Genomic DNA, 26,572 nt, shown 5'->3' with positions numbered 1-26,572 from the left:
GGTTTTCAAGGGAGCACAGCTCTAAAAGATATCCTTTCAACATCACAAAACTAATGTGACAACTTGGCAGTGTTAGTTTTTTAAGAAGGCACCAGGCTTCAAACTAAATGTTGCATCTGTGAAGGTTTCTTTTGAGGGATCGTATAAATTTTCAAAATGGAAGAATAAAGAGTGAATAATCTGGCCCGAGGAGAATTGACTAGGCAGACTTTCATTTGAAGTTTTGAAATGGTGGAATTTTAAAAACCCACTCAAATACACCATGCAGAACCCACCAAACAACCCAACTGATACCGACTTTTATTTCTAAGTACGGATTCTACCTAGATTTCCGGTAAGAAATGAGAATGTTACCTTACACACCCAAGGATGACTGATCCTGTTCAGGGATTAATGTTTCAGGAGCAGTTGAGGGGGATAAAAGCTGTGCTTTGCCTCCAGGAAATTGAGAATTCTGAAAGAGCTAAGATAGATGCCTGAGGGAGCCTGCACCCAGCCAGGCTGTGAACAGCTTTATGTAAGTGCCTCAGTCTTCACAAGAAGCAGTTCATCTGTAGTTTCTGGGATCTGAGGAGAATTTTCCTTCTAGGAAAAATTTTGGAGAAATTTATTTAAAGCTCCCCCAATTTTTTTTTTTTTTTAGTATAGACACATGATGGCACGCTTCCTATGTGGATCAGTGGTAAAGAATCTGCCTGCTGGGCAGGAGATGAAGGTTCCATCCTTGGTTCGGGAAGATCCTCTGGAGAAGGAAATGGCAACCCACTCCAGTGTTCTTGCCTGGGAAATCCCATGGACAGAGGAGCCTGGTGGGCTGCAGTCCACGGGGTCACAAAGACTCGGACGCAACGAGTGACTAGACAGCAACTGCATGCAAGTATTTTGCTTTAGTTCATTTAAGCAGATTTTCATAGTTGGTGGTCTTAAAAAGTTGCCAGTCTCTGGGAAAAGGAGGGATTTAGAGTTGGTATAGAAATGTTTTATTATTGCTAAACTACTTATATTTAGGGCATTTTGCTACCTGAAGAAAGAAACCCCAACATAATCTTTGCAAAGGCAGGTGGCTTGGGCTTTCCACGGGGGTAACCAGAAGACCCCTCTGCAAGACTTTTTTTTGTGGTTCGTGTATATTAAATCCTCCCTTAATAACATATTCTGACTATAACACTGACAGCGCTCGGCAACCGACAGAAGCTCCACCGGAGAGGGTGCGGTGGGTCTCTGTGGAGCTCAGGAGGCGGGTCTGGGGACCCCATGTGTCAGCCGTCCAGGCTCCACACCTTCTTTGCTTCTTTTCATGTGGCAATTGCTTTTCCCGTGAATGATTTTTTTTTCTGCCCTCCCCTGCAGACCCCCTTTCTCAGCCTCTGCTTTAGCTCCCTTCAGCTCTTGAAAAGACCCTAAGGAGAACTGGCAGATGGCTCCAGTGTTCAAAGCTTGCCTTCCTTGTGGGTCTCCTTCTGTGGCCCGTGGTTTCCACTGTCATGCCAATCCAACGGGTGGGGAGAACGGAGCAGAGTTCTGAGTGTCAATCCAGACCCTGGCTCCACAGTTTGTTCCGGAAGCCCCAGAAAAGAACGCACTGAAGAAAACCTCCAGCTTGGAAAGTGGAAGCGCTGTTGGGGAGGGGGTGGGGTATAGTTATTGGATACACTTTGGGGAAAAGGCCAAGGTAAGAAGCTAAAATTGGAGGATTTCAGAGAGAGGAAGAGAAAGAAGCCTTTTTTGACCTTACCATTCAATCGTTTAATATTTTCTAGAGTAAGGGTTTTCATCAAGATCTTCTTTTAGTAAGTTCAAAAGCAAAGGGCAGCAGGTACATGCATGGGTGTCCATGCAGGACTATTTTCTGTTTTTATCACATGGCATCTTAAAATGTACTTTTCAATGCTATTTTTGGAATTCAAGAAAGTTTGGAAAGCAAAACAAGTCCTTGATCATGAGATTGTAAGCCATAATATTTACCTACGTTCTGTATCATTTCCTGATTTATAATAGCAACACTTGTATTAATACTAATATAGTTAAATAATTGGGGAAAGAACGTGAAAGTGTTAGTCGCTGAGTCATGTCTGACTCCTTGCGACCCCACGGACTGCAGCCCACCAGGCTTCTCTGTCCGTGGAATTCTCCAGATAAGAATACTGCAGTGGGTTGCCATGCCCTTCTCCAAAGCGGATCTTCCTGATCCAGGGATTGAACCTCTGTCACCTGCATTGCAGGCTGATTCTTTACCATCTGAACCACTGGGGAAGCCCAAATGGGTAGACGGTGCTGATAATTTCTAACTAGCAAAATAGTTGCAAAAATTATGTGGAAAACTCCTGTTTGCCCTCACCCAGGTTTATCAGTTTTTGACCTCTTGCTTTTGAATACTCTCCCCTCACCCTTTCTAAGTCCTTGGAGAATTAAGTTGCAGACATTATTCCCTTTTAACCCCTTAATGCTGCTGCTGCTGTTTAGTCCCTAAGTCATGTTCAACTCTTTCCAACCCCATGGACTATAGCTATAGACTGATTTTCCAGGCAGGAATACTGGAGTGGGTTGCCATTTCCTTTTCCAGGTAACCCCTAAATGTGTGTGTGTGTGTTAGTCATTACCTTCTGTCCGACTCTTTGCGGTCTCATGGACTGTAGCCCACCAGGCTCCTCTGTCCATGGAATTCTCCAGGCAAGAATACTGGAGTGGGTTGCCATGCCCTTCTCCTGGGGATCTTCCTGACCCAGGGACCAAACCCGGGTCTGTTACATTGCAGGCAGATTCTTTACTGTCTGAGACACCAAAATAATTGTGTTTAATTCCTAGTAGGATGTTTCTCTTAAATAACACAGTATAATTACAAAATCAGGAAATTTATCATCAATATGTTACTGTTAACTTCCTCTATACTTCTCACTCAGAATTTGCCATTTGTTCCCTAAATGTTTTTTAATAGTGTTTTCTTTCTCCTAGTCCAGAAAACAGTACAGGTTTGCCAGCTGCATTTGACTGCTTCCTTAATCTCCTCTAACTTGGCAGAGCGCCCCTGATTTCTTTGTTGTGACATTGACATTTCTGAAAAGGACAGGCCAGTTTCAGGCCACTTTGCAGTCTGACCCTCAATTTGTGTTTGCCCAATATCTCAAAATTAGATTCAAGATATCGCAGAGTTAGTATCATTATAAGAATGTCAGTGGCACAGATTCTGGGATGTTGCCAAAGTTTTAGAGGCATTATGTTAACCAAATTGAAAGAGTTCTGAACTTGGAGGGAAAAGGTTGATTTTAAACAACTGAACTTTTTTAAAACCCCGGAAATCAGGAACTTAGCACTGGGAGGAAAAATGGATAGTTTTTGTTTTTTTTTTTAAATTGCTGCTTCCAAGGGTTTTGATCATCTTATTTCAATCAAGATGTGTCTAGAACAACACACCAGTAGATCAGTTTTTAATGTAATTGTCATAGTTTAATAAGTATTTGGAAATGGCAACCCACTCTAGTGTTCTTGCCTGGAGAATCCCAGGGGCGGGGGAGCCTGGTGGGCTGCTGTCTCTGGGGTCGCACAAGAGTTGGACATGACTGAAGCGACTCAGCAGCAGCAGCAGCAGCAATAGTAAAATTAACCTACATGTACAAATGACCTTTTATTCATTCTTCAAGGGTATTTGAGACTCCATCACTTCCCAGAGTTTGTGATAGGTTTCTGTATTGCAGAGATAAACATGAGAGATTGGGACTTCAAGGAATTAATGGTGCAGCAAGGTATCCAGACAGGTAAATAGGATGATTATAAAATGTGATTCGTAATTATACCGTAGTGGCACGAGCATTATGGCCCTTCTGAGCAACCACTGCATTTCTAGTCCTGAGCACAGTGCCTGGCAGTAGAAGAAGTTAGTGGTTTTGAGTTTGTGTTCTGCCGGATTCAAGAGTCCTACTTCTGCCGCCCCTCTGCTGTGGGGCAGATCCTTTAACCAGTCAGTGAATTGGGGATAATAATAGTGCCTACCTTGGAGAGTTGCCGTGAGTATAAGTCTTGCATGAGGAGAATTTAGTACTGGGCTGGGATTAGGTCTGTGCCCAGGAAAGGCAGCACTAGTGGTATTGTAGCAGGGCTTCCTTAAATATTGGTGGATGACTAAATGGAGGTATGAGCTGGAAGTTAGGGGAGGTTATGGGAGTGCATCAGGCAGGAGCTGCTGGTGTCTTCGCAGAAGAGGTGACCTGCATCCTGAGTCCTAGAGGACGAAAGAAGGCAGGGCTGGCTTTGTGATTTGCAGTGCTCAATGCAGAGGGGCAAGGGGCCCCAGTTCAAAAATTGTCCCGAAGTTCAAGATGGCACAGCAGAGCATTAAACCAAGTCACGGCCGCTTCCGAGTGCGTCCCCCTGTGCCGTTTCGTGGATCACATGCCCGGGAAGCGGCCTGGTAAAGAGTTCTCCGGCAGACTTCCCTGGTGATCGAGAGGTTAAGAAACCTGCCTTCTAATGCAGAGGACTAGGGTTTAATCCCTGGTCAGGGAACTAAGTTCCCACACGCTGCAGGACAGCTAAGTGTGTGTGCCACAGTAACTGAGCCAGCGTGCTGTAGAACTTGTGCTTAGCAAGTGGAGATGCTTGTAAGCCTCCACAGAGACCCGGCACAGCTGGAAGAAAGGAAAAAGAAAGTCTCCCAAAGGTCACGGACAGTGATGGTTAGAAGTGTGGGGGACAGAATTCCACGTTCTGGTTCCATCTTGTTCTTCCCAATTCAGCCTTGTTTCCTGAGCCGCTCCTTCCTGGGGAAAAGAGAAGAAAAGACCATATAGGCCAGTGTAGACCAGAGACTCTGGGCAAGTTCATTTTGTGATCCGGGAATCTGTCATCACGGCATGCAGCAGGGAGACGGTGGCATTGGAACTGTTAGAAAAATGCTGTCCAGAGTGAGAAGCAGGAGAGGAAAAAACGAAGGAAGGTTTTTCGACTGTAAACCAGCCAGGCGCTGGGTAAGGTCTGCTCTATACTTTTTAAAACAGCCTCACGGAGGTGGGTTTTACAGATGGACACCCGAGGCTCGGAGAGGGACAGCGTCGTGTCCGAGATGATGTGGCAGTTACAGGGGAGAGCTGTGGCGTGAGCCTGGATGTCTCATGTGACACCTTCGTCTGTGAGTCTGGTCGCCACTGGGCCCCGAGCTGAGGCTCAGACTTCCGCGTAGGGTCTCTTAATTGCCACAGGGTTCAGCTTTAGTACATAGTTTAAAAACGCGTTTTTAAAATTGAAGCCTTAGTTGATTTACAGCGTTCTGTTACTGGGGTAACAGCAAAGTGATTCAGTTATATATTGAGTTGTGCTTGTTTCTGGGGTACAGCAAAGTGATTCAGTTATATATTGAGTTGGTCAAAACGTTCGTTTGCACTTTTCTGTGAGGTCTTTTTGGCCAGCCCCACACGCATATATGATGGTGGTTTAGTCACTACGTCGTGTCCCACCCTTGTGACCCCCATGCTTTCTCACTGGATTCCTCTGTCCGTGGGCTTTTGCAGGCAAGAATGCATACTGGAGTGATTTCCTTCTCCAGGGGATCTTCCCAACCCGGGATTGAACCCGCGTCTCTTGCATCTCCTGCACAGCAGGCAGATTCTTTGCTTCTGAGCCAACAGGGAAGCCTTTTCGGATTATTTTCTGTGATGATTTATTACAGGATATTGAACATACAATATGACAAAACACATTTCTGAGTCCAAAGAAGCCGATCCAGCCCCCTCATTCTGAGGCAGACAAACTGTTGGAAGCCACATAGGAAGGACGCTTTTCAATAAGTAATCACCCCCTTTCCTCCTGCGTGAAATCCACATTGAAACCTGATGAGAGACTTAAGAGAGGTTCTCTGACCTTTATGCATTTTATGACTTTAATTGTAGAGCTGTCTTTCCAAATTAATAGCATTCGGTGGCCCTGGAAACACCAACGCCGAAGAGGAGAGGGTCTTGAAGTCGTAGCAGACTCAGCAAACCTTTTGTTTTGCTACTGGAAAGATTTGGCTTGGGCCAAGAAATAATAATTAGTAAAGGAATTATTTTTCTTTATCCTTGACTTTCCCCAAACTTTATTTCTGAAGCGGGGAACCTGCCTTGCTTATCACAGGTGGGGTGTGGGTAACTGGTTTCAAATTTTCACCAGATGAATTCCAGGGGTCTTCATGCCAGGAATGTTTTCCCAGACTAACTTGTGATCAAGGGCTAAATGAAGCAAGTGGATAATTAGCCTTGAAAGAAAGTTCAAACAGAAGCACAATTAACACAATTGCTGGTGCTTCTTTCCTGCTGGGGACATCTGGGCACAGGGTGAACCGCAAGTCATAAGTCAAAGGTCTGTGCAAAATGGAGGGACTCTCTTATCTTCAGCTTTTTGGACAGATGTGTAAAAAACGGAGCTGGTATCTTCACCCTTCCTCCGTTCTTTCCAGAGTGTTCCTCCATGCTGCTCTCTGCACCCTTTGCCAGTTACAGAGTAACCTCAAGGATCTCACTTCCATTTGAGAGTGATACATTTTTAAAAATTTAATTCAGAATCCACTTTACCCCATTATTTAGGACTGCAGTGAATATGACTAAAATTTGAAGTATAAAGACACACATGCGTTTCCTTTAGGACCTTGTATTCCAGTGGAGTTCGTCAGGAGATCGGATAGGGCAGGGAACACGGGTTCATTAGTGGCAGTTGTTTAGCTAATAGTTAATTAGCTAAACGGAAACCCTGTATTCTTAAACACAGGTACCATTCACGTTTTCAAAGCATGAACTCTGTCCAGACGTGGGATAACACTAAAAATGTCCTCATACTTTTCTCGAGAAGAGAATTACAGTGATGGTCTTTTAAAACTTCCTTATTAAAAATCATTTTAAACTGTATTTTTGAAGTTGATGTACAGTTGATTCCCAGTGTTGTGCCAGCCTCTGCGGTACAGTAGAGCAACTCGGTTAGACACATACAGACAGTCTTTCTTCTGTATTCTTTCTGCTGCGGCTTCTCACAGGACATTGAATACAGTTCCCTGAAAATTTGATTTTACTGAATTACAGTTGATTTACAGTGCTATGTTAATCTCTGGTGTACACCACAGTGGTTCAGTGATACATACACATATTCTTTTGCACTGTGGTTTATTATAGGTTATTGAATCCAGTTCCTGTGCTAAACACTAGGACCTTATCTATTTTATTCATAAATAGCTTGTATCTGCTTAGTGATGGTCGTTTGGATATTCCTGCTGCAAAACAATCGCAAAGGTTTTTACTGAGGCTCTCAAATACAGCTCAGTAAGCGAAGCATTTCCCTTCCCAGGCTTCTCTCATTAAGATTCAGAGCATTAGCTTTTACAAGTCTTAACTTAAAATAGGTCTTGCCAAACACTTTCCCATACATTTTCTGACAGATACGAAGTTTGTTATTTCAAACTCATAAGGTTCCTTTTATTCTTTCAAACTACTCAGAATTCACTTTATTACAAATCACTGGTGAACTGATCTACTGTTTAATCAAAATAAAAAAGCAACCCCGGAAAAAAGATCTCACATGCAAATTGCACTGTTATCTTTCCCAACAGGTATTTACCCCCTGCCGGGGGTGCTGGTCTGTTCCATCATTATTGGGCACCAGAAGCAGGGGAGGACCACTTATATATTTATTTTAAGAGCCTCTGTTGAGTATAAACTTGTTAAATTTAAACTCCAGCCTTTCTTTTTAAAGTTCCCGCTAATTTAAACAAAAGCCCCAGGAAGTGGCCTGTGGAATTTATAATAATATTCTTCCACCCTGTTTTCGCATAACAGTCTTTTCTCCGGCTTTGGGCAATGCAAGACAACCCGATTGGAAGACGAAAATATCAACTTTAAACCTGTGAACTCTGCCGGGCCTGCAGAGGCGTTTTCGTGTCAAGCCCAGGAAATGTACACATGCCGTAGAATTTACAACTCATCACTGTCACAGTCAGATTAGAGTGCGAGTTAAGGAGTTATACATTAACCAGGGTTAGTGCCTGGAGCTGGCTGCTAGAGACCTACAAAGGCAATTAATGTCCTGCATGCACAATGAAAAATAGAAGTATAGCTGGAGGTGTTCGGGGGTCAGAAAATTGACCCACACGTACTAGTGCCCTGGAATTTACTTTTTTTTCTGCGGGTGGTTCTGCAGTTTGACTGAATTGTCATTTGCTTGTTTCAACTCATGGAAAACATCTGGTTTCTCTCTGCAGTGTAGACAAACTGCCCTTATTCTGAAGCTCTCATCCATGAAAAGCATGGTTTGGGCTCAATAGGTTTGCTTATGAAAGGCTCGGGGGTCCATCTCTGCAGAAATAAACAGATCTAGTAATTGGAAGTTTGTTCCCCATTATAAACTCTGACTCAAGAGACGGCTTGGGTGAAGTGGCCGAAGCTGAACGGGGTGCATTTATTTTATAGAAGGCATTTCATGATTTAGGATGTGGCTGGCAGGCAATCTGCCACTTAACCTTTGAAAAATCTCTTACCCAACTTCTGTAGAGTTTCTGCAGAGATACGTGAAAATCCCAGAGCCAAGAGGTTGGAGGTTGAGTGTGACAGGGTCCGACAGAGAAGGGAGGTCTGGGGGGCAAGGTGGGAGTTCTGTGTCTTCAGTTCCTAGACCAGGTCTCCTCCTCCCTTTGTAAAGAAGGTCTGAGTGCGTGTTTTCACTCCTGAGCAGGACCAGCTGTGTAATTTGTGGTGCAAAATGAAAATTCAGGGTCCCTTGTTTAAAAGTTATTAAGATTTATGGTATGAAAAGAGTAGGCCATTCGCCCAAGGGTAAGGGGGTCCATGTGAGTACACAGGTCACGTGAATATACAGGGCTGGGCTCTGTCTCTGGAAGCTTTAGGAGTCTCTGGAGTAGATGGGAAAAAAAAAAGGAACAGAAAATCGGAGCCCTTGGGAAGCAGGTCTGCTGACTGCCCAGTGGGGTGTTGAGAGAATTTTCTTGTAGTCCGATACGGGACTGTAGGGAGAGCGCCTCTCTCTCTCAGAACAGCTTCTTTACTTTGGCGGTGCTGGGTCTTCGTTGCTGCCCGCGGGCGCGCTCTAGTTGCGGTGCACGGGGGCTCCTCTTCACGGCGGTGTGCGGGCGTCGTGTTGCAGTGGCTTCTCTCGTGGCAGAGCGCCAGCTCTCGGGCGTGTGGGCTTCAGGAGTTGCAGCCCATGGGCTCAGCAGCTGTGGCTCCCGGCTCTAGGGCACAGGCCCAGTTGCTCCAGGGCTTGTGGGATCTTCGCGGACCAGGGATCGAACCTGTGCCCCCTGCATTGGTAGGCAGACTCTTTGCCACCGAGCCACCGGGGAGCCTCAGGATCTCGTCTCTCTTGAGGGTCTAGGTCATCGTCCCTGTCACTGTGCCATTTTTCAGGCCTTGTTTTCCTTTGTCAGGAAGATGGGGAGCTGTGCGAGAGCGTGAACGTTTCTGCTCTTCCTTTCTTGCAGGAACGTTGGGGGAGCGCTCAGAACAGCGGCTCAGGCATGGTTAGACATCATGTGCTTTGGGCCCTTTCCACAGTTCTGAGATTCTTCTCTTTTGGGAGTTAATCCCAGCCACTGCGTGCTCGGTTCTTCCCCACCGACTGTGGGCCTGTTTCTGTCCTGCCGCAGCGGTGGTTTCCTTACCACTCAAGGCCGCCTTAGAGAGGGCGTGTCATTCGGATGTTGGATGTGGGCAGCAAAACCCCCAGTGATGGAATCGAAGTGGGGATCTCTGCTTCCCCTTCTCTTTCCTTCCGGCCGCTTTCCGTCCTCTCGTTCTGCTGGTTTTGCCTTCTCTCGTCAGAACGAGCAGGGACACGTGTGTTCTGCGTGCAGATGTGAGCCAGACATTCTTGTTTTTTTAATTTGGAGGATATTGGCTCTCCCGTGTTGTGTTGGTTTCGGAGGTGGAGCGGCATGAACCAGCTGTGAGTGTACACACGTCCCCTCCCTCCTGGACCCCCCTCCTCCCCTTGCCCACCGTCCCGCCATGGCGGCTCTAGGCCATCACGGAGCATCCAGCCCAGCGCCCTGTGCTGTGCAGCGGCCCCCGCGAGCTGCCCGTTTAACGCTTGTGAACCACGCAGCTGTCATCACCCCAGAACGCCAGCACGACCCGAGAGGTCCAAACTTATAGTCCGGCCTGGGTGTTGGCTCAGCGGAGCGGGTGAGACTGAGGGTCTCCCTGTGTGGAACCTGAAAAGCTGAGGCTCCTCCCACCGAATACGAACATGCTAATGAGGGGGCTGTGGCTGAGACTCCCCAGGGACCTCATGGGGGTGCCCCCCACCCCCCGCTCTCCTCCCGACATGGAGCCCGTTACAGTAGGAGGGTTTGTTGGAGGGATCGGCCTGCCGGGGTTGGTCAGAAACTGCTCTGCAAGCGCAGTGGATTAAAGGGGTTTTTGTTGAGGCAGAGCAGATGGACAGAGAGGCAGAGTTCAAATTAACTGACTGTAAATCAGAACTCCGCCGTGGAAGGGGAAGTCTGGGCCTGGTCACTTAGAGGTTGGAGCTAATTTAATTTATTATATATTTTTTCTTATTGGAAGAGCCTCTCATGTTAACTCTTAAAAAAAGAAAAATCATCGTGAAGCATTTAGAAAGTACATATGCCAAAGAAAAGGATAAATCTCTTCTGTCCCTAGATTAACCTTTTTAGGATAATCCCCCTGATTTTGTCCTCTATCTTGCTCACATACCCACGCACATCCAGATGCAGTTATTATTTAATAAGAATTATAACAGTGTTCTTCTTAGGGTTGGCCGTTTGGAGAAAACGTGTGAGTAGGTCTTGAAGATCAGAACAGAGGCTCAGGGATGGTTTGGGTCAGGCCACCAGCGTAAATTCCACTGAGAACACCAAAGACAATGTGTAAATTTATGTTTGGGAAAGTTGGGGTGAACTCAGGCAAAGGAAAAGCAGGAAAAGTTTACGGGCACCAGGGGGTGGGGGTAGGGGGACGTGCTGAATTTACGATCTTCCCTCCAGGAAGATCCTTGATAAGCTGCTCAGAAAGAGCAGTGTGTCTGTTGTGTGTTTTTTCCCTGTTGCCCCCCTGGTGGGGCCAGAAGCATTGTTCAGGCAGGAAGAGAATTCTCTGCTTCGCACCCCCTGTTCATTCATGCATTTCTAATGATCTGACTCTTAGGATTAGCGCAGGTTCCCTCTGCAAAGATAGCAGTGTCATTGATGCTTAAGGCGAGTGGGTTCCAAGGGTGCCCCCGCTCAGGCTGTTGGCTTGAGTTCTGCTTTATGGAAGCAAGGCTCTATGGGAGTCTCCCTTTTCGGAGGAGGGAGGGTCCAGCTGGGCCCGGCGAGCCACCTTGAGAACGCTCTGCATCGTGCCTAGACACCATTTGTGTTTGAGAGCTGCCCTTTTAGCACCAGGTCTCCTCACTGTTAACCATGACAGAATTTAATTAAGGACAAACCTTAGTTAAAGATCAAACCCTGTGGAACCTCTGAGAAAGAATTGTTTCAGTTGAAGTCTTCGGAATGCTTTGAAGCATCTCAGCAGTGATGAATTACTGGAAAGACCTGTGGCATTAAATGATGTGAAAAGTGTCAGATAAAATAATCTGAGCTGCGTGCACAAGTTCCTGGTGGGGAATGTTGGGTGTATGTCAGATAAAGAAGCCCACAGTGGGGACAGCAGATTCAGGACCCCTGGACTTATTAAATGGGCCTAACAGGAGGTGCCAGGGGCATGACGATTTTGGTGGTGGTGCTCCCTCGTGTGGGAATCCCGTCCCTCATGAGGGTGAAGACCCGCGTCCTCCGCAGGCTTGTTCACAAGGTGCTGGGCCACCTGGCTGCCCACAGACCTTCATCTCTGTGCTCCATGCGATGCTTCTGGTCTTGCTGAAGCAGTTCCAGCTGGCGGCCACACACATACGTGTACTGCTCATGCGTCTCTTTCTCATCTCATACCTTTTTCCCGATGCTGGTAGCCAGAATCATCTGGTCAGGTCTGGCCTCAGCTCCCCTGTAAAGTGCTTGTTGACACCTCCCCATGCCCCACCCCACTCACTCACTATGTGTCTCTTGACTGCTTCGCTCCACGGGTGCAAGTCCATGGAGCCCACCCTGGGAGCCCCTGGCCTCCAGCAGGCGCTCAGCTGAAGGGGCTTGAACCTGGGGTGAGTCGTCACGTGCCCTCGGGGTGCCAGCCACCGTTCTCGGTCTTCCTTCGGGGAGGAGGCCTCCTTCCTTCCTGCTTCCTTTCTGCACCCACCGAACTCCTGTGCTTTCACACTCTATTTTGCACTCACAGCATCTATCCAGCTGTCTTTCTCACAGCTCATGGGTTTGCAGACTACAGCTGGCAGGCCAAATTCAGCCCACCACCTCGGCCCGGGAGCCAGGAATGGTCTTTACATTGTCCAACATAAATGTACAAAAGACGATTGCTCTTTGGGGAGAACAGTTGTTGGGAGATTTGAGTTTGTTTATTGGCTGCAGAACCTAAACTGTGTACTGTCTTGCGCTTCCCAGGACGCCTTTGCTGACTCCTGCACGGGACTGTGGGCTTTTTTAGGATGAGCGACTATCTTCTTTGAATTCCTAGACCATGGCACTTCAGTAAATGTTTTTTGAGTTGAAGTGAATTTCCTGTTTTTCCTTCCTTCCTCTGAAGTCAGGTGGGGCTGTGCCTCTTGGTGCTGACCTGTTCTGTGAGACCGGGGGCAGATGGGGCCTCTCTGAGCCCACTTCCCTTGTCTGAAAGCTAGAGATAGTATCTTTTCTGATGGCCATTGAGAGGAGGAAGTGAAGCCATTAGGATGTCAATGTGTATACGGCGCTTAGCATGGAATCCATGTTTAATGTTATTATTTATCCAGATAAGCATCCAGCCAGAGTTGTGTGGTCTGATTAGAATCATATAAGCCATTTGCTGTTGTTGAGTCGCTAAGTCATGTCTGACTTTTTGCGACACCGTGGACTGTAGCCCGCCAGGTTCCTCAGTCCGTGAGATTTCCCAGGCAAGAATAGTGGAGCGGGTCATTCCCTTCTCGAAGGGATCTTCCTGACCCAGGGATGGAAGCAGGGTCTCCCGCATTGCAGGTGGATTCTTTACTGTGTGAGCCACCAGGGGGGCCCATATGAGCCATACTGCACAGCAGTTGCACATTTTAAAAAGTCATTTTGGGTTAGCCTCTTTCTTTTTGGTGCTGCTGAGAATTCAGTGTTGATCTTTTGACCATGGATCCCCATTTCTCTGTGTGTGTGTGAGGCTGAATGAATCTATTACAGTGCTGATTCAGAAGCGCCTCTAAGGTGCCGTTAGGACAGAAGATCTGACTTGAGGCCTCTGAGTCCTTCCAGGGCTCTCAGAAGTGGGGATCAGGTTTTGGATTGGTCTCCGCAGCAGAACCTTTTTTCAGAGAGGCAGGAGATGCTGCAGCCGCTGGGATTGGGGGGCACATCCTTCAGGGTGTGCAGGCTGGCGGACGCCCTGTAGCGACACGACTTGAATTCAGACGTGATATATCGTGGGCCTGCTTCTTCGCAGGGACGGTAAAGGTGAAGAGCTCCAGCATCCAGGTGGGAGACCTTATCATCGTCGAGAAGGTGAGAGCGGATCCTCGCGGCTTGCGACCGCGGCTGTGTGGGCGCGCATGCGCGGGGCCTGGTCACGCCCACTTAATCCTGCCCGGCGATTCCTGTATCTGTGGCCGTAGGCTTTCCGGGCTCTACCCAGCGTGTTTGCCCGGGAGAAACGTGAGACACGCACACAAAATACGGTTTCAAGGTTTCTGTGCTGCTCAGCCAGCAATCCCGCTTCAAACGCGGAGTACAAGCTCTCATTTCCTGTTTGATGTGTTTTTTGTTTGGGAGTCTTTTTGTTTTTAACTCATCATAAAGTTTTTTCCTAGAGGCCGGCTGCCGGTATCAGCACATGAAAATATTAGTCATTTGCCTGTTGAACAGTTTTAGGTTGCGTATTTTTGACTTAAACATTGTTCTTTTCTGTCATTTTATGGGGACTGGGGGTTAAGTGAAACATGAGAAGGGTAAGAAGGCCACAAATGCATTTTAAAAAACAGCGTGGTTGTTCTGTTTGTTAGTCCAACCAGGGCTCATATCTCCTGGTACTGTGTACGCTGGGAGGTGTTGGATTCGGGGGTGGCCCCGGAGCGTCTTGGAATCATACTTGATTAGGAAAGGACTGCATCTCAGCTCCTTTCTGTAGGAAGTGAACTCTGCTCTTTTAAAAGGATTAAATCTAAGAACTCAGAGTTGATTTGAGGTAAAGCAAAGCTCTCCTGAGTGGCAGCTGCGAAGACCCTCGCAGACCTCTTTCTGCTGTGACTCACTTTCCTGTTCACAATTACACGAGGGCTGCTGTTGGCGACCCTCTTTTTTTTTTGAGCGTGGCTTTTTTTCGCTTTTTCCTACTTGACTTCCTTACTTAAATCCCGTTCGAAGCCAAATATCAAGCCAGAAAACTGGTCGAAGCAGAAAGATGAGCCTAGCGTACGTCTGTCTTTAGTTTCTGCAGACAGCCTGGATGAGCCAGCTTGGGGAGCAGGCTTTGGGCCCCCCGGGTCCGCAGGCTGCAGTTGCAGGAGGTAATGGTTGGATTCGCCAGAAAATGGGAAGCTCTCTTTTCAAGATAAGATTTCAATAGGAGATCAGCAGTGTAACAGCAGCAGCGCAAGATTTTTCAGATTCAAAAACAGGATAAATCCCCAGATCTGTCTCCGACAACTGCAGACACTTAAAAGAGGCTGTGGGTTTTGGTTGCCCACCCCCACCCCCACTCCCCACCGAGTGGGCCAGGGGTAGGGGGGTGCGAATCCCCACACAGAGGCACTCATGGTAACAGTCTCTCTGTTCATAACACAGAACCAGCGGGTCCCTGCCGACATGATCTTCCTGAGGACATCAGAAAAAAACGGTAAGCATCTGGGATCAATTTTGGAAATAGCCATTAACCTTTCAGTGGTGATTTGGCAAAATAATCAGTTGAAAATCTGACAGAAGTGGATGCTCATTTTGGAGCCACGGAGGCCGACCAGAAACGCTTCTTTTCATAGAGCAGTCTTTAAAAAGGAGGTGGGGGCGGCGGGGGGTGCTTGGTGCGTGCAGGTCAACAGCTTCTGATCACGACAGAGACAGCGGGACCTCTGCTGAGTCACCGCTGGGGGGTCACATGCGGTGGCTGGGCATCACCCCCCACCCCGCGCTGGGCTGCATTCAGCTCAGCCTCCGGAGTTGGGATGAGGAAGTGTGTCGAACACACCGAAGCCAACAGCAACAGACTCTCTTCTGAGAAGATACTGGGAGGTGTGTCACGAGGTGGGGCAGGAGAGAAGCTGGGCAGGAGAGAGGGGGTGGCCTTCCCCCAAACTTCGGCTCACGAGCGATGGGGCCACGGTCGCCCCTGCCCGTCCGTTTATTTCTTGTTTACAGCCTGTTTGCCTGAGTGACCCTCTCAGTCTCCTTCAAGACCCTACATGTCACAGTTACCATCTTCTCTCCGTGTCCCAGGGGGGTTGGTTCCAGGACACCCCCCCCCCCCATAGGTACCAAATCCACGGATCCTCGTGTCCCTCACATGAAATGATGCTGGATACTCGGCTGTCTGCATCCACAGCAGGGCTGGAGGCCTGGCTGTATTTCCCGGGGTGGCTGCCCCCTCTGCTGCCTGCCTGCCTGCCTCATCAGTTGACTCAAATCTCCTTTTTATTTTTGTTATTTAAGCTGTTCTCAGGAAACAAGGCCATTTTTCTCTTACCTAGCAGGCAGAAGCAGAGATCTTTGAACCTCAGAAAAACCCACGTTTATACTCTTTTGAGCTTGCTGGAACCTCATTCTGTGATGAACTGGGTAAAAGTGAGGATGAGGTTTCATATTTAATTTGTTGTTCAGCCGCTCCGTTGTGTCTGACTCTGTGGCTCCATGCACTGCGGCATGTCAGGCTTCCCTGTCCTCACTGTGTCCCGGGGTGTGCTCAGACTCATGTGCATCCAACCATCTTATGTTGGTTCTCGCCCCCTTCTCCTCCTGCCCTGGGTCTTTTCCAGCCTCAGGGTATTTTCCAATGAGTTGGCTCTTTGCATCAGGTGGCCAGGGTATACTAATGAGTGTACGCTAAATCATCCAGGGTTCGTGGAATGCACTCCCATTAAAAGTCTTTTAAACACTACAGCTTTGTCCTTGGGTTGGTCCTTATTTCCTTGTCAGTGAAAATGGATTAGGGTCCGAGAAGTCTTCTCTCTTTTCCAAAAACAAAACAAACAAACAAAAAGATGGACTGGAAGGGGTCTTCCTGAAAGTTCTCAGAAGTCTTACCGTCAGTGTTGGGATATTCGGTGGCTCCTCTGTCTGATGAAACATGGATCTGACTGCTCATACGTGCACACAGGCTGAAACTGGCACCTGTCACGCGTGCAGGGGAGTCACGGCCGACGGCTCCGGGGTTCTTCCCGGGTCGGAGCAGTTCGTGTGAAGCAGCTCTCTAGTCTTCACGCTGTGAGTCGGCACTCTGATATCCTCATTTGTGCACGCGAGGAGACTGAGGCTCACGGGAAGCAGCTTCCTCAAGTTACGCAGCTAGTGAGCCGTGGAGCCTTGAACCCAGGAGGTTCGGTTCCTGAGAAGGTGCTCCTAACGCCTGCACCTCGTAGAGTAGAATGCTGGTGAGCCTGTGCCAGCTGCTGTCTGGGGGTACGATCACCCCCACTGAATCCTCTATAGCCAGCTTGTGAGGTCTGCGTTTTTCCCCAGTTTACATACACGACAGGCTGAGGCTTAGCATGGTCAGGAGCCCAGCCCCGGCTCCCACTGTGAGTGGAGAGGAGCAGGGATTTAAACCCGGAGCTGATAGCGAAAGCAGGAAGTCGGGGATTACTTCTTGCCTCTTGGCCATTGGTGGGCTGTCCTGACATGGACCGGAGCAGGAGCTGTTGGCGCCCCCGCGATGGGGGTGGGGAAGTCCTGACCCGCAGGTGCACAGAGGGCGCCCCCTCTTCTCTCCACAGGGTCCTGCTTCCTGCGGACGGATCAGCTGGACGGGGAGACAGACTGGAAGCTCCGGCTTCCGGTGGCCTGCACGCAGAGGCTGCCCACTGCCGCTGTGAGTAGCTTTCCCTGCAGAAGCCCCCCGATGGCCGCGTCCAGTGGGGCTCTGACATCCACCTCGGGGGCCACACGGGGCCGCCTGCTGTGAGGCGGGGCTGCGGGGGCCCCAGATCCTCCCGGTGGCTCAGGTGCTCCCTGGTTGCGGGCCGTGCAGCCTTGTGAGCCCCAACCTGGCCGACGGGGTTGATGGTCTCTGGCGGGCAGCTCCAGCCCTTACAAAACCTTGACTGAGGACCTGGCATGAAACTAAAAGGCGGCACAGTCGTGCGCTCCTCCGCACAGGCCCTCCAGGAGCGTCGCAGCCACCGGGACGCGGTCCTGCGGCTCGTCTCCCTGCGGAGGCCCTGCCCTGTTCTGGAAGCCCTCAGACAGACCAGCGAAAGGATTTCTGAAGGATTTCCCTCTTGCCCTGTCCCCGTGCCCACCGGCTCCAGCGTTGCCTTCCGCCCCCGACCCTCGCCCTTCTCCTCCAGGAGCAAGCAGGCCCGCTCCTGCCTTGTGTGCACAAGCCCCTGGGGTTTCATTTGCTTTTGAAACCTCATTTATTTATTTGCTTCTGGCTGGGCTGGGTCTGGGTTGCTGTGCAGGCTTTCTGCAGTTGCGCCGAGCGGGGGCTGGTCGCAGGGTGCGGCTTCCCGTGGGGTGGCTTCTGCTCTTGGGGCGACCGGGCTCTAGAGGATGGGCCTGGTAGTTGTGGGGGTTCAGTTAGTCGCCCCAAATGAGGCATGAGGGGTGTTCCTGGACCAGGGGTTGAACCCGTGTCCTCTGCACTGGCAGGTGGCTTCTTAGCCGCTGGACCACCAGGAAGGTTAGTCCTCGTACCTGTTGTTTTGATAGTAGCCACCCTGCTGGGTGGGAGGCGTTCTTGCACACTTGCTCACCTCTCTGCCCTTTCCGAGGCTTTGCACAAAGTCAGCGCCCTATGGCCCTTTGTTCAATGAGCAAGGGTTTCAGTGGGTTTGAATGACTCTTGTAAACGAGCGTGTCGCAGAGGGGGAGGGATGTCCACCATCGATTAGTTCTGGAAAAGCCGGGTAAACACAGACTCTCCCCTTTAAGGCTTCAGGGTGTTTGGGGATCTTGCAGGTAGAGACTCCCAGACTAAGTTGCTGGAAGGTTTCCTTTTTTTCCACCTGCCCTGTGGTTTTGAGGGCCTGTTTGGAAAGTACAGTTGCTTTTGAAAAACGGTGGATGCTTCCCGAAATCCCTTTTAATCATGCGCTGACTTTGTTTTACCTCCAAAATGTCACCCCTGTGGGACAGGACCTTCTTCAGATTCGCTCATACGTGTATGCAGAAGAGCCAAACATCGACATCCACAACTTCGTGGGGACCTTCACCCGAGTGAGTAAGCCTCGAGGGGTGCAGGGTCCTGCTGGGGGGGGTGCGTGACCGGGGTGCTGGCCCGCTGCCCAGTGCCAGCAGGGCGTTGTCGGGGCATAGCTTTGTGTCACGTGGGGGTGATGTCCCCATCGGAAGACTCCACCTTGAAAACGGACATATTGCTTCTCAGTAAAGGCGACACAACTGGGAATTTCTTGCAGCCTCCCAGCAGCTTTCATTGCCGACTACTGAGAGCCAAGTGTTCTTGTAATTAATGTTGCTCTGTCTTTTTCACATGAGCCCATTCATTGCTGTTGTTCAGTCGCTAAGTCATCTCTGACTCTTTGCGACCCCGTGGGCTGCAGCACACCAGGCCTCCCTGTCCATCACCAGCTCCCGGAGTTTACTCAAACTCACGTCCATCGAGGCGGTGATGCCATCCAACCATCTCATCCTCTGTCGTCCTCTCCTCCTCTGGCCTTCAGTCTTTCCCAGGGTCTTTTCCAGTGCGCATCCTCCAAGTCCTGTCCACCATGGTTATAACTTTTAAATCATATCCCAACCTTTTGGAATGGAAGTTAAATTTGAATTATTTTAGGCACCTGAGATGATAGGTTTATGGGGCCTGTATTGAATCGTGCCTGTTCCTGTTCTAGAAGCCCTCAGATAGGCCAGCAAAGGGTTGTTTCTGATGGATTCCCTTTACATTATCATTCATTCCCACCTTGTGAAATGTTCCTCCAGTGCTGGAAGCCTGCATTTCTTAAGTCACGGACTGCCGTTTTCAAGTGTTTCCGTGGGGCTGAAGCACCAAGGATAAGGGCTTGAGTCTGGTCCTTCTCTCCCGGCTGGGCTGTTGGCTTCCAAATGCGGGGGTCATCCTCTCTTCCTTTCTTGCAAAGAGCAGGCTGGAGATAGCAGCAGGCTCCGTGCAGACTTGGGTGGGCCAGCCTGTGTCCATCTGCTCTTTTGCAGGAGGACAGCGACCCCCCGATCAGCGAGAGCCTGAGCATAGAGAACGCACTGTGGGCCGGCACAGTCACCGCGTCAGGTACGTGCCCTCGCAGAGGAATGTGTTAGCAATTTGAGGAGGAAAGCAAATCCTTCGGTATAATGAGAATAATCATCTGTCAGTTGGGAAAATGAGCTGTCGGTCAAATGGAGTTTTCCACTGGCTCCTGCACCCCCGGGGAATGAAACGGCCATCTAATTGCCCCCCCGGTGCTTGGAGGCGTCTGGAGGGGAGGCTGCCCTGGCCTGTGGACTCGGCCACAGCGTCCGCTCTGGGAATAGCCCCTAATTGCCACGTGAGATTGACGTCCTAATCTGTACCAGAAAGTGGATCAGCCTGGATGTCCGGGCTCTTGTATCCGTGAGGGCTGCCCAGCTGGTCCTGATGGCGCCCCGGTGTTGGAGACTCCCAGGTGACGTAGATTGTCTGGTCCTCTGGACTCCAGAACAGAGTTTGCGGGATGGCCTGTGGAGGCGCAGGAAGGAAAGGTTGGGGCACTGGGGTGCAGCTGAGCAGAAGGGCTCCAGGGCTGAGCACGCCTGGGGCAGCTGGGGTGATGGCGGTGGGGGCGCCAGCCTGTCGACACCTGCTGTGCGTCACGTGGTTCACTTAACCCCCCAGCAGTGCCCTGCGGGCAGGTGCTGGCATCGTCCCTGTGCCGCAGGTAGGGAAGCCGAGGGTCGGTGAGGTTAAGCAACTTGCTCAAGCTCACACAACACGTAAAAGGCAAAGCTGGGACTCCAGCCCAGGCATTTTGCCCCAGAAGCAGAACTCTCTTCCCCTGTTTTCACTGTATTATATATGTTATTAGGTTGGCCAAAAAGTTTGTTTGGGTTTTTCCTTAACATCTTATGAAAAACTTCATCTTACGCAGAACCCAAACAAACTTTTTGGCCAACCCAATAGGTAATTCTTAACATGTAATTCCACTACTGGCAGCTTCCTGTCTTTACTGTGGGAGAAGCCCGTGCCGCGCCCCACTTCCCCTCCCAGCCCTTTCCCTCCGCTCGCTGCTGCCCTGCGGCTCTGCAGTCCAGCAGGCGCTCAGTCAGGCGCTCTCTGCACGGAGAGGGACCGGCAGAGCCTCTGCAAAGGCTGCTGCCCACGCGCTCAGTGCAGTGGGCAGAGATGAGCTCAGCTTCTCAGCCTTAATTTCAGAGATTAGCAAAAAGAAGGCTTATCTATCAGGCACTGTGTGTTTACAGAGCGTTTTATCTTCCATTCTCTTGCTTTGATCTCACAACACTAAATGAAGACACTTAATGGAATAAGGAGTTGAGTCTCAGAGAGGTTGAGCGACTTGCCTAAGGCCACACAACCTTGGAGAGATCGTCTCCTGGGAGGAGAAGGGAAGGCACGCTGAGACCTGGAAGGTGGAAAAAAGATTTCACATAGCTCCTCAGAAAGGCACCGTGCAGTCATAACATGCATTCTTTCCCCACTTGTGTGAATTCTTTGTGTTTGGTGAGGTGGGACGAGAGAGAGTTGTGACCCCCAATCCAGAAGCATTACTTGCCACGCCCTGCAGTGGACGTCTGCTTTGCAGTGGGTCTGAGGAGCTGGGCGGCTACCATTTCTTTGGCGGGCCTCCACTTCTCCCCGCGTAGACGTCTGACCACACTCTGGTTCTAATATAAACACGGAGTTAAATGCAAGCCATGTTCTCCTTCCGGTGCTCAACTCCAGAAGCAGCCCTCAAGAGTAATCTTAATTATTCGAGATTTCACTTCTGTGTTCCCTTCAGAATCTAAAATTCCCATGTCTTGATCACTCCACTGTTACCAGTTGAAATTTTAAAGAATAGAAAAGCTTGCCAGGCAGTGCTAAGGGTCCAGCTACACTGGCTGGCATCAGTCTGTAAGAGGATGCAGTTGCCATGGTAACTGGACTGCTAGGCTGAGGAGTCACTGGGGTGATGATAGACGGGAGAGGCTGGTGGGGCTGGCAGAAGCGGAACCTGGGTATCGCGGATGCCAGTTCTTCTCAGGCTCTCCGTGGAAAGGGACAGTGTCTTGAGCCCCTGTCCCCAACCCCAGTGTGCAGCAGGTCAGTTGGTGGCCCTGCTGGGGCTGAACTGTGACCAGCATGCGGGTCACATCATGCGGGTCTGATAATGCCTACTGGTCTGTACCCTGTTCCTCTGGGCTTGTCCTGGAATCACAGACTCGTGTAAGAGCAGCGTCTGGTTGCTGTAAACATGTCGAATCCTCCCTCTCTGGGGCTGACCCTCTCTCTCATCTCAGACGGGGTCAGAGGTTGCCGGCAGCAGCACACTGCAGTGGAGAGTCTGAGGGGCTGGGAAAATACCCGACCCCAGCAGCCTGGCTGGTTGGAGGCCCTGGTGTGCAGGGTAGAGTGGACACCACAGTGGGCAGGCGGCCGAGGGAGGGGCCGTGCGAGGGGAGCCGCCGGGGATGTAGCCTCAGAAGTCGGGTCGGGGTCTGGGGGAGCAGAGGGGTGCAGGTCAGGGGTCTTCAGGGCTGAGTGGGGACAGTGATGAGCGGAAAGTGGGAGCCAAGCGGGGTGGCTGAGCTCAGCACCTGCCGGAGATGTGAGGACTGCAGACCCAGTGGCCTCGGATCTTCCAGTTTTCCAGAAGAAACCAGAAATCTCTATTTATATATATATTTTAACATGAAAGCTTCTGTATTTAAAAGTTGGCAACTACTTCAAAACCTTTAGGGAGTTCCCTGGTGGTCCAGCAGTTAAGAATCCACCTGCCAGTGAAGGGGATGTGGGTTCAATTCCTGGTCTGAGAAGATTCCATACCCCGGGGGACAATTAGGCCTGTGCATCACAATTCGAGAGCAGTCCCCCCACCCCCATCCACTCATTGCAGCTCGAGAAAGCCCACCCGCAGCAGTTAGGACCCAGCACAGCCAGAAGTTAAAGAGACAGAGCTTTCGAGCACTGGGCAGACCAGTGCAGCTCTGTGGACTGCTGTCGTGCTCTTGCAGGGTGGCTGAGGCTGGGGTCTGCGTCTCCCGGAGACCGTTTCGGTCCTGGGCACAGAGAGGTGTGGGAGAGAGGGCATCTCCAGCGGCCTTTGAAGGTACCAGGATTGGCCAGTACTAGATAGGGACGCTGCCCTCAGGGCCCCCTGTTATTAGGACTCTCTAGAACCCTGGACGCTGGGGATTGGGACCCACCCGTGTCCGCCCTGGGGTGAGGGCCACGGTCACCCCTGTGCACCCGAGCTCAGCTCACCCTGTCCGACCGTCTGCGGGGGTTGGCTTGCACTCGCTGGGGCTTGCCATCTTCCTGGGAGCAGGCAGGCGCTCTCTCCAGCTCTCTGTCTGCTGAGCGCCTGCCTGGAAGGGAACCACATTGTGCAGGAGACTGCAGCGACTCAGGGGCCCTTGGTGTCTTTCTGTCTGAAAGACACGGCCCCAGCACTCCACCTGGGGTCGTGCTCCTTTGGCGACTCTGTTCGAACCTCTTGGCGGTTTGGGTGCGTCCCTCTGCTGGTGCCCTGCCAAGAGCTGAGGGGCCAGAGGAGAGAGGCTTAGAGGTTCCCTCTATCCGCGGAGCCCAGGCTGTCTGTATTCCTGGGATCTCCCCTGAGTGCTTGGCGGGGCTGCCCCTTCTCCTGTTGCAGCTTAGATGTCCTCCACTCTGAGCCCGCGGCCCTGGTCCCCGGCGCACGCCGGCCCCCTCGCCAGCCCCTCCTGCCTGTTTCTCCCCTGGTCCCCGTGCTGACCGGGGGTGCTCCTGTCTCTCTTGACTCTCCACCTGCCCCGCTGTGCGGAGCATTTCCCTGGCGCATCCTGGAAAGGGGAGACAGAGGTCCGGTTTTGATGGCTGTTGCCCGTTCTCCTCCCCAGATAGGCTGTTCCAGCAGATGCCCCGGCCAGCGTGTGTGCCAGTCCGTTTTCCCACCTCTGGGCTCACGCTCATGTTCTCACGCATCTGAATTTTTATTACGAGGATGGGAATAAGAATGTCCCATTTTTTTTTGGTTTTAGAGTAGGGTAAGCATTTTTTCTCATGTTAATTGGGTTTTGGGGTTTCTTTTAGAAATTGTATATAACAATTGATGTCTTTTTTAAAAACAAATTTTGATGGAGGGGTGGAAGGAAGGGGTAGGGGAGTTCTCAGGAAAGAGCTGCCATCCAGACAGACGTCTGCCAAAGGTTCTGGTTGCACACCGACTCTGAGCGGAATCACAGCCCGTGGGAAGAACGTGCTCTGATGAGAGGGGTGTGTTCATAGGTTTCCAGGGTAGTTTGTGAAGTTGCAGGCACCTCTGGAAGCCTGTGAGGCCAGTGGCATAAAGGACAGGGCCCCCTGCCCCCACCTCTCCTGTTCTCCGAGGCGGCCAGGGCCACAGGCCAGCAATGCCCAGTGGTGCTTTTTTTTTTTTTTATTGATTTATATTTATTTTTGGGTGCACTGGACCTTTGTTGCGGTAGTTGGACTCTCTCTAATTGCAGAGAGTGGGCTTCCTGTTCCCTCGGCTCCCCTTGTTGCCGTGCGTGGGCCCTGTGTACCCGGCTCACAGTTAAGGCACGCAGGCTCTAGAGCGCTGGCTCAGGAGGTGGGGCGTGGGTTTAGCTGCCCCGCGGCGTGTGGATCTTCCCAGACCTGCGATCGAGCTGCTGTCCCCTGCATTGCCAGGCAGGTCTTCTCCACTGGACCCACAGGGAAGCCTGACCAGTGGCGCTCTCAGCAGTAGTGGGGACGCCCTGCGCCTTGACTGAACTGGATGCCCCGCTGCCCTCCTGGGGCTGTTGAGCCTGAAATGAGGCTAATGAAAATGGGGGCTGTGTTTCATTCTTCTTTTCACTGAATGTAAATGTGAATGGCCACATGTGGCTGGGAGCTTTCCTGCTGTCTGTGTGGACACGGACGTTGGTTGGCCCTGGTGTAAACTCGGGGACTTTCACGCTGCGGACGCTGGACAGAGAAGAGGTGCGCTCAGGCGTGTCAGACCCTCTGCAAGCCTGCCTGTCTGCACTCACATTTCTCTGGGTTGTGTTCCTTTCGTCTCAGGTACTGTCGTGGGTGTTGTTCTTTACACGGGAAGAGAACTCCGGAGTGTCATGAACACCTCGAATCCTCGAAGTAAGGTGTGTACACAGTGGTAGCAGGTGTTTTCTTGCCAGAACTTTCTCACTGACGTGCTTTGATGATTGGTGTCAGTGGGGTGAGGAGCAAGACTCAAAAACAGGAACCCCTAAAAGTGTGACTTCAATTGTATAAACTTACTTTTTGTGTACATGTTTGTGCATAAGTGTGTGTGTGTGTGTGTGTGTGTATGCTGTGCTAAGTCACTTCAGTTGTGTCTGACTCTTTGCGACCCTATGGACTGTGACCCACGAGGCCCCTCTGTCCATGGGATTCTCCAGGCAAGAATGCTGGAGTGGGTTGCCAGGCCCTCCTCCAGGACATCTTCCTGATTCAGAGATTGAACTTGTGTCTCTTGGTCTCCTGCACTGCCAGGCAGGTTCTTTACCCTTGCCGTGACCTGCGAAGCCCATATTTCTATTTACACACAAAATACATGAACACATATTCACATATGTGTTTGAAGATGGCTGGGGTTCCAGACCACCACGTCAAGTGCGTATCACTACAAAGCAAGTCACATGAATATTTTTGGTCTCCTAGTGCATGTGAGTTATGTTTACACTATTCTGTAGTCTGTTAAAGTGTGCAAGAAAAGCGTTGTATCAAGAAATGTACATACTTTAATTTAAAAATACTTTATTGCTAGGAAATACTAACGATTATCTGGCAACACAGGGTTGCCACACACCTTCAATTTGTAGAAAAACACGGTATCTGCAAAGCTCTCTGCAGTTAAACAAGGACTGCCTGTTTACGAACACATAGCATTTTAAAAGTTTAAAATGAAGCATTGAGTCCTGAGGGCTCCCCAGGTGACGCAGTAGTGAAGAATCTGCCTGCCAGTACCGGAGACTCAGACTGGATCCCTGGGTCGGGAAGATCCCCTGGAGAAGGGAATGGCAGCCTACTCTAGAGTTCTTGCCTAGGAAATCCCATGGACAGAGGAGCCTGGTGGGCTGCAGTCTGTGGGGTCACAAAGAGTCAGACGTGATTTAGCAACTAAACCACCACAGTGGAGTCCTTACTGTCTGCCACATGTAGTACAGCACCCTCTACCCACATCACTCTTAATCCTTACACCAGCCTGTCAGCACACGTCTGCAGCCTCTTCTCAAGAGGACAGATGGCCTGGAGAAGCACCACGCTCTAGCGAAGCTGCGTAGACCTGGATGCAAACCCGCACTGAGCTGCTGGCTCTGGCACAGCCCGCGGAGTCAGCTCTGGGAGTTGACCTAACGGCCCTGTTACTGCTCGAGCACAACAGGACCCGCCCGCCCCACCCGCCCGCCCAGCCCCACCCCTCCTCCAGTTTCTTAGCCTCAGAATATTGCAGAATGATTTCCTTTGTCAGTACCATGAACAAATATCAGTCATTTGACCTCACCGTTAAAATCCCCGTGACCACCATCATTACAACTATCAGTTCAGTTCAGTCTCTTAGTCATGTCTGCCTCTTTGCAACCCCATGGACTGCAGCAAGCCAGGCTTCCCTGTCCATCACCAACTCCCGGAGTTTACTCAAACTCACTTCCATCGAGTTGGCAATGCCATCCAACCATCTCATCCACTGTTGTCCCCTTCTCCTCCCGCCTTCAATCTTTCCCAGCATCAGGGTCTTTTCAAATGAATCAGTTCTTCTCATCAGGTGGTGGAAGTATTGGAACCTCAGCTTCAGGAACAGTTCTTCTAATGACTGTTCAGGACTGATTTCCTTTAGGATGGACTGGTTTGATTTCCTTGCAGTCCAAGGGATTCTCAAGAGTCTTCTCCAACACCACAGTTCAAAAGCATTGATTCTTTGGTGCTTAGCTTTCTTTCTAGTCCAACTCTCACATCCATACATGACTACTAGAAAAACCATAGCTTTGACTAGGCAGACCTTTGTCAGCAAAGTAATGTCTCTGCTTTATAATATGCTGTCTAGGTTAGTCGTAACTTTTCTTCTAAGGAGTGTCTTTTAATTTCATGGCTGCAGTCACCATCTGCAGTGATTTGGGAGCCCCCCAAATAAAGGTTCTCACTGTTTCCACTGTTTCCCCATCTATTTGCCATGAACTGATGGGACCAGATGTCATGATCTTAGGTTTTTGAAT

The 26,572-nt window shown here is 50.3% G+C and overlaps 1 protein-coding gene across 2 annotated transcripts in view; it reads left to right on the top strand.

Moving 5' to 3' along the window:
- The window catches only part of ATP9A (ATPase phospholipid transporting 9A (putative)), a 124,737-nt gene that overhangs the window by 40,928 nt on the left and 57,237 nt on the right, over nucleotides 1-26,572 (top strand). For both annotated transcript variants that reach the window (XM_068986694.1, XM_068986695.1), the window contains exons 5-10: nucleotides 13,500-13,558; nucleotides 14,837-14,888; nucleotides 16,975-17,069; nucleotides 18,338-18,418; nucleotides 19,373-19,448; nucleotides 24,402-24,478. In XM_068986694.1, coding sequence (XP_068842795.1) covers nucleotides 13,500-13,558; nucleotides 14,837-14,888; nucleotides 16,975-17,069; nucleotides 18,338-18,418; nucleotides 19,373-19,448; nucleotides 24,402-24,478 — 440 coding nt within the window. The remainder of the gene's footprint in view (nucleotides 1-13,499; nucleotides 13,559-14,836; nucleotides 14,889-16,974; nucleotides 17,070-18,337; nucleotides 18,419-19,372; nucleotides 19,449-24,401; nucleotides 24,479-26,572) is intronic.

The sequence above is a fragment of the Capricornis sumatraensis genome, chromosome 15 (assembly GCF_032405125.1).
Source record: "Capricornis sumatraensis isolate serow.1 chromosome 15, serow.2, whole genome shotgun sequence".
Taxonomy (NCBI): Eukaryota; Metazoa; Chordata; class Mammalia; order Artiodactyla; family Bovidae; genus Capricornis; species Capricornis sumatraensis.
The sequence above is the reverse complement of the archived record's forward strand: the minus strand, read 5'-3'. Positions and strand labels throughout refer to the sequence as shown.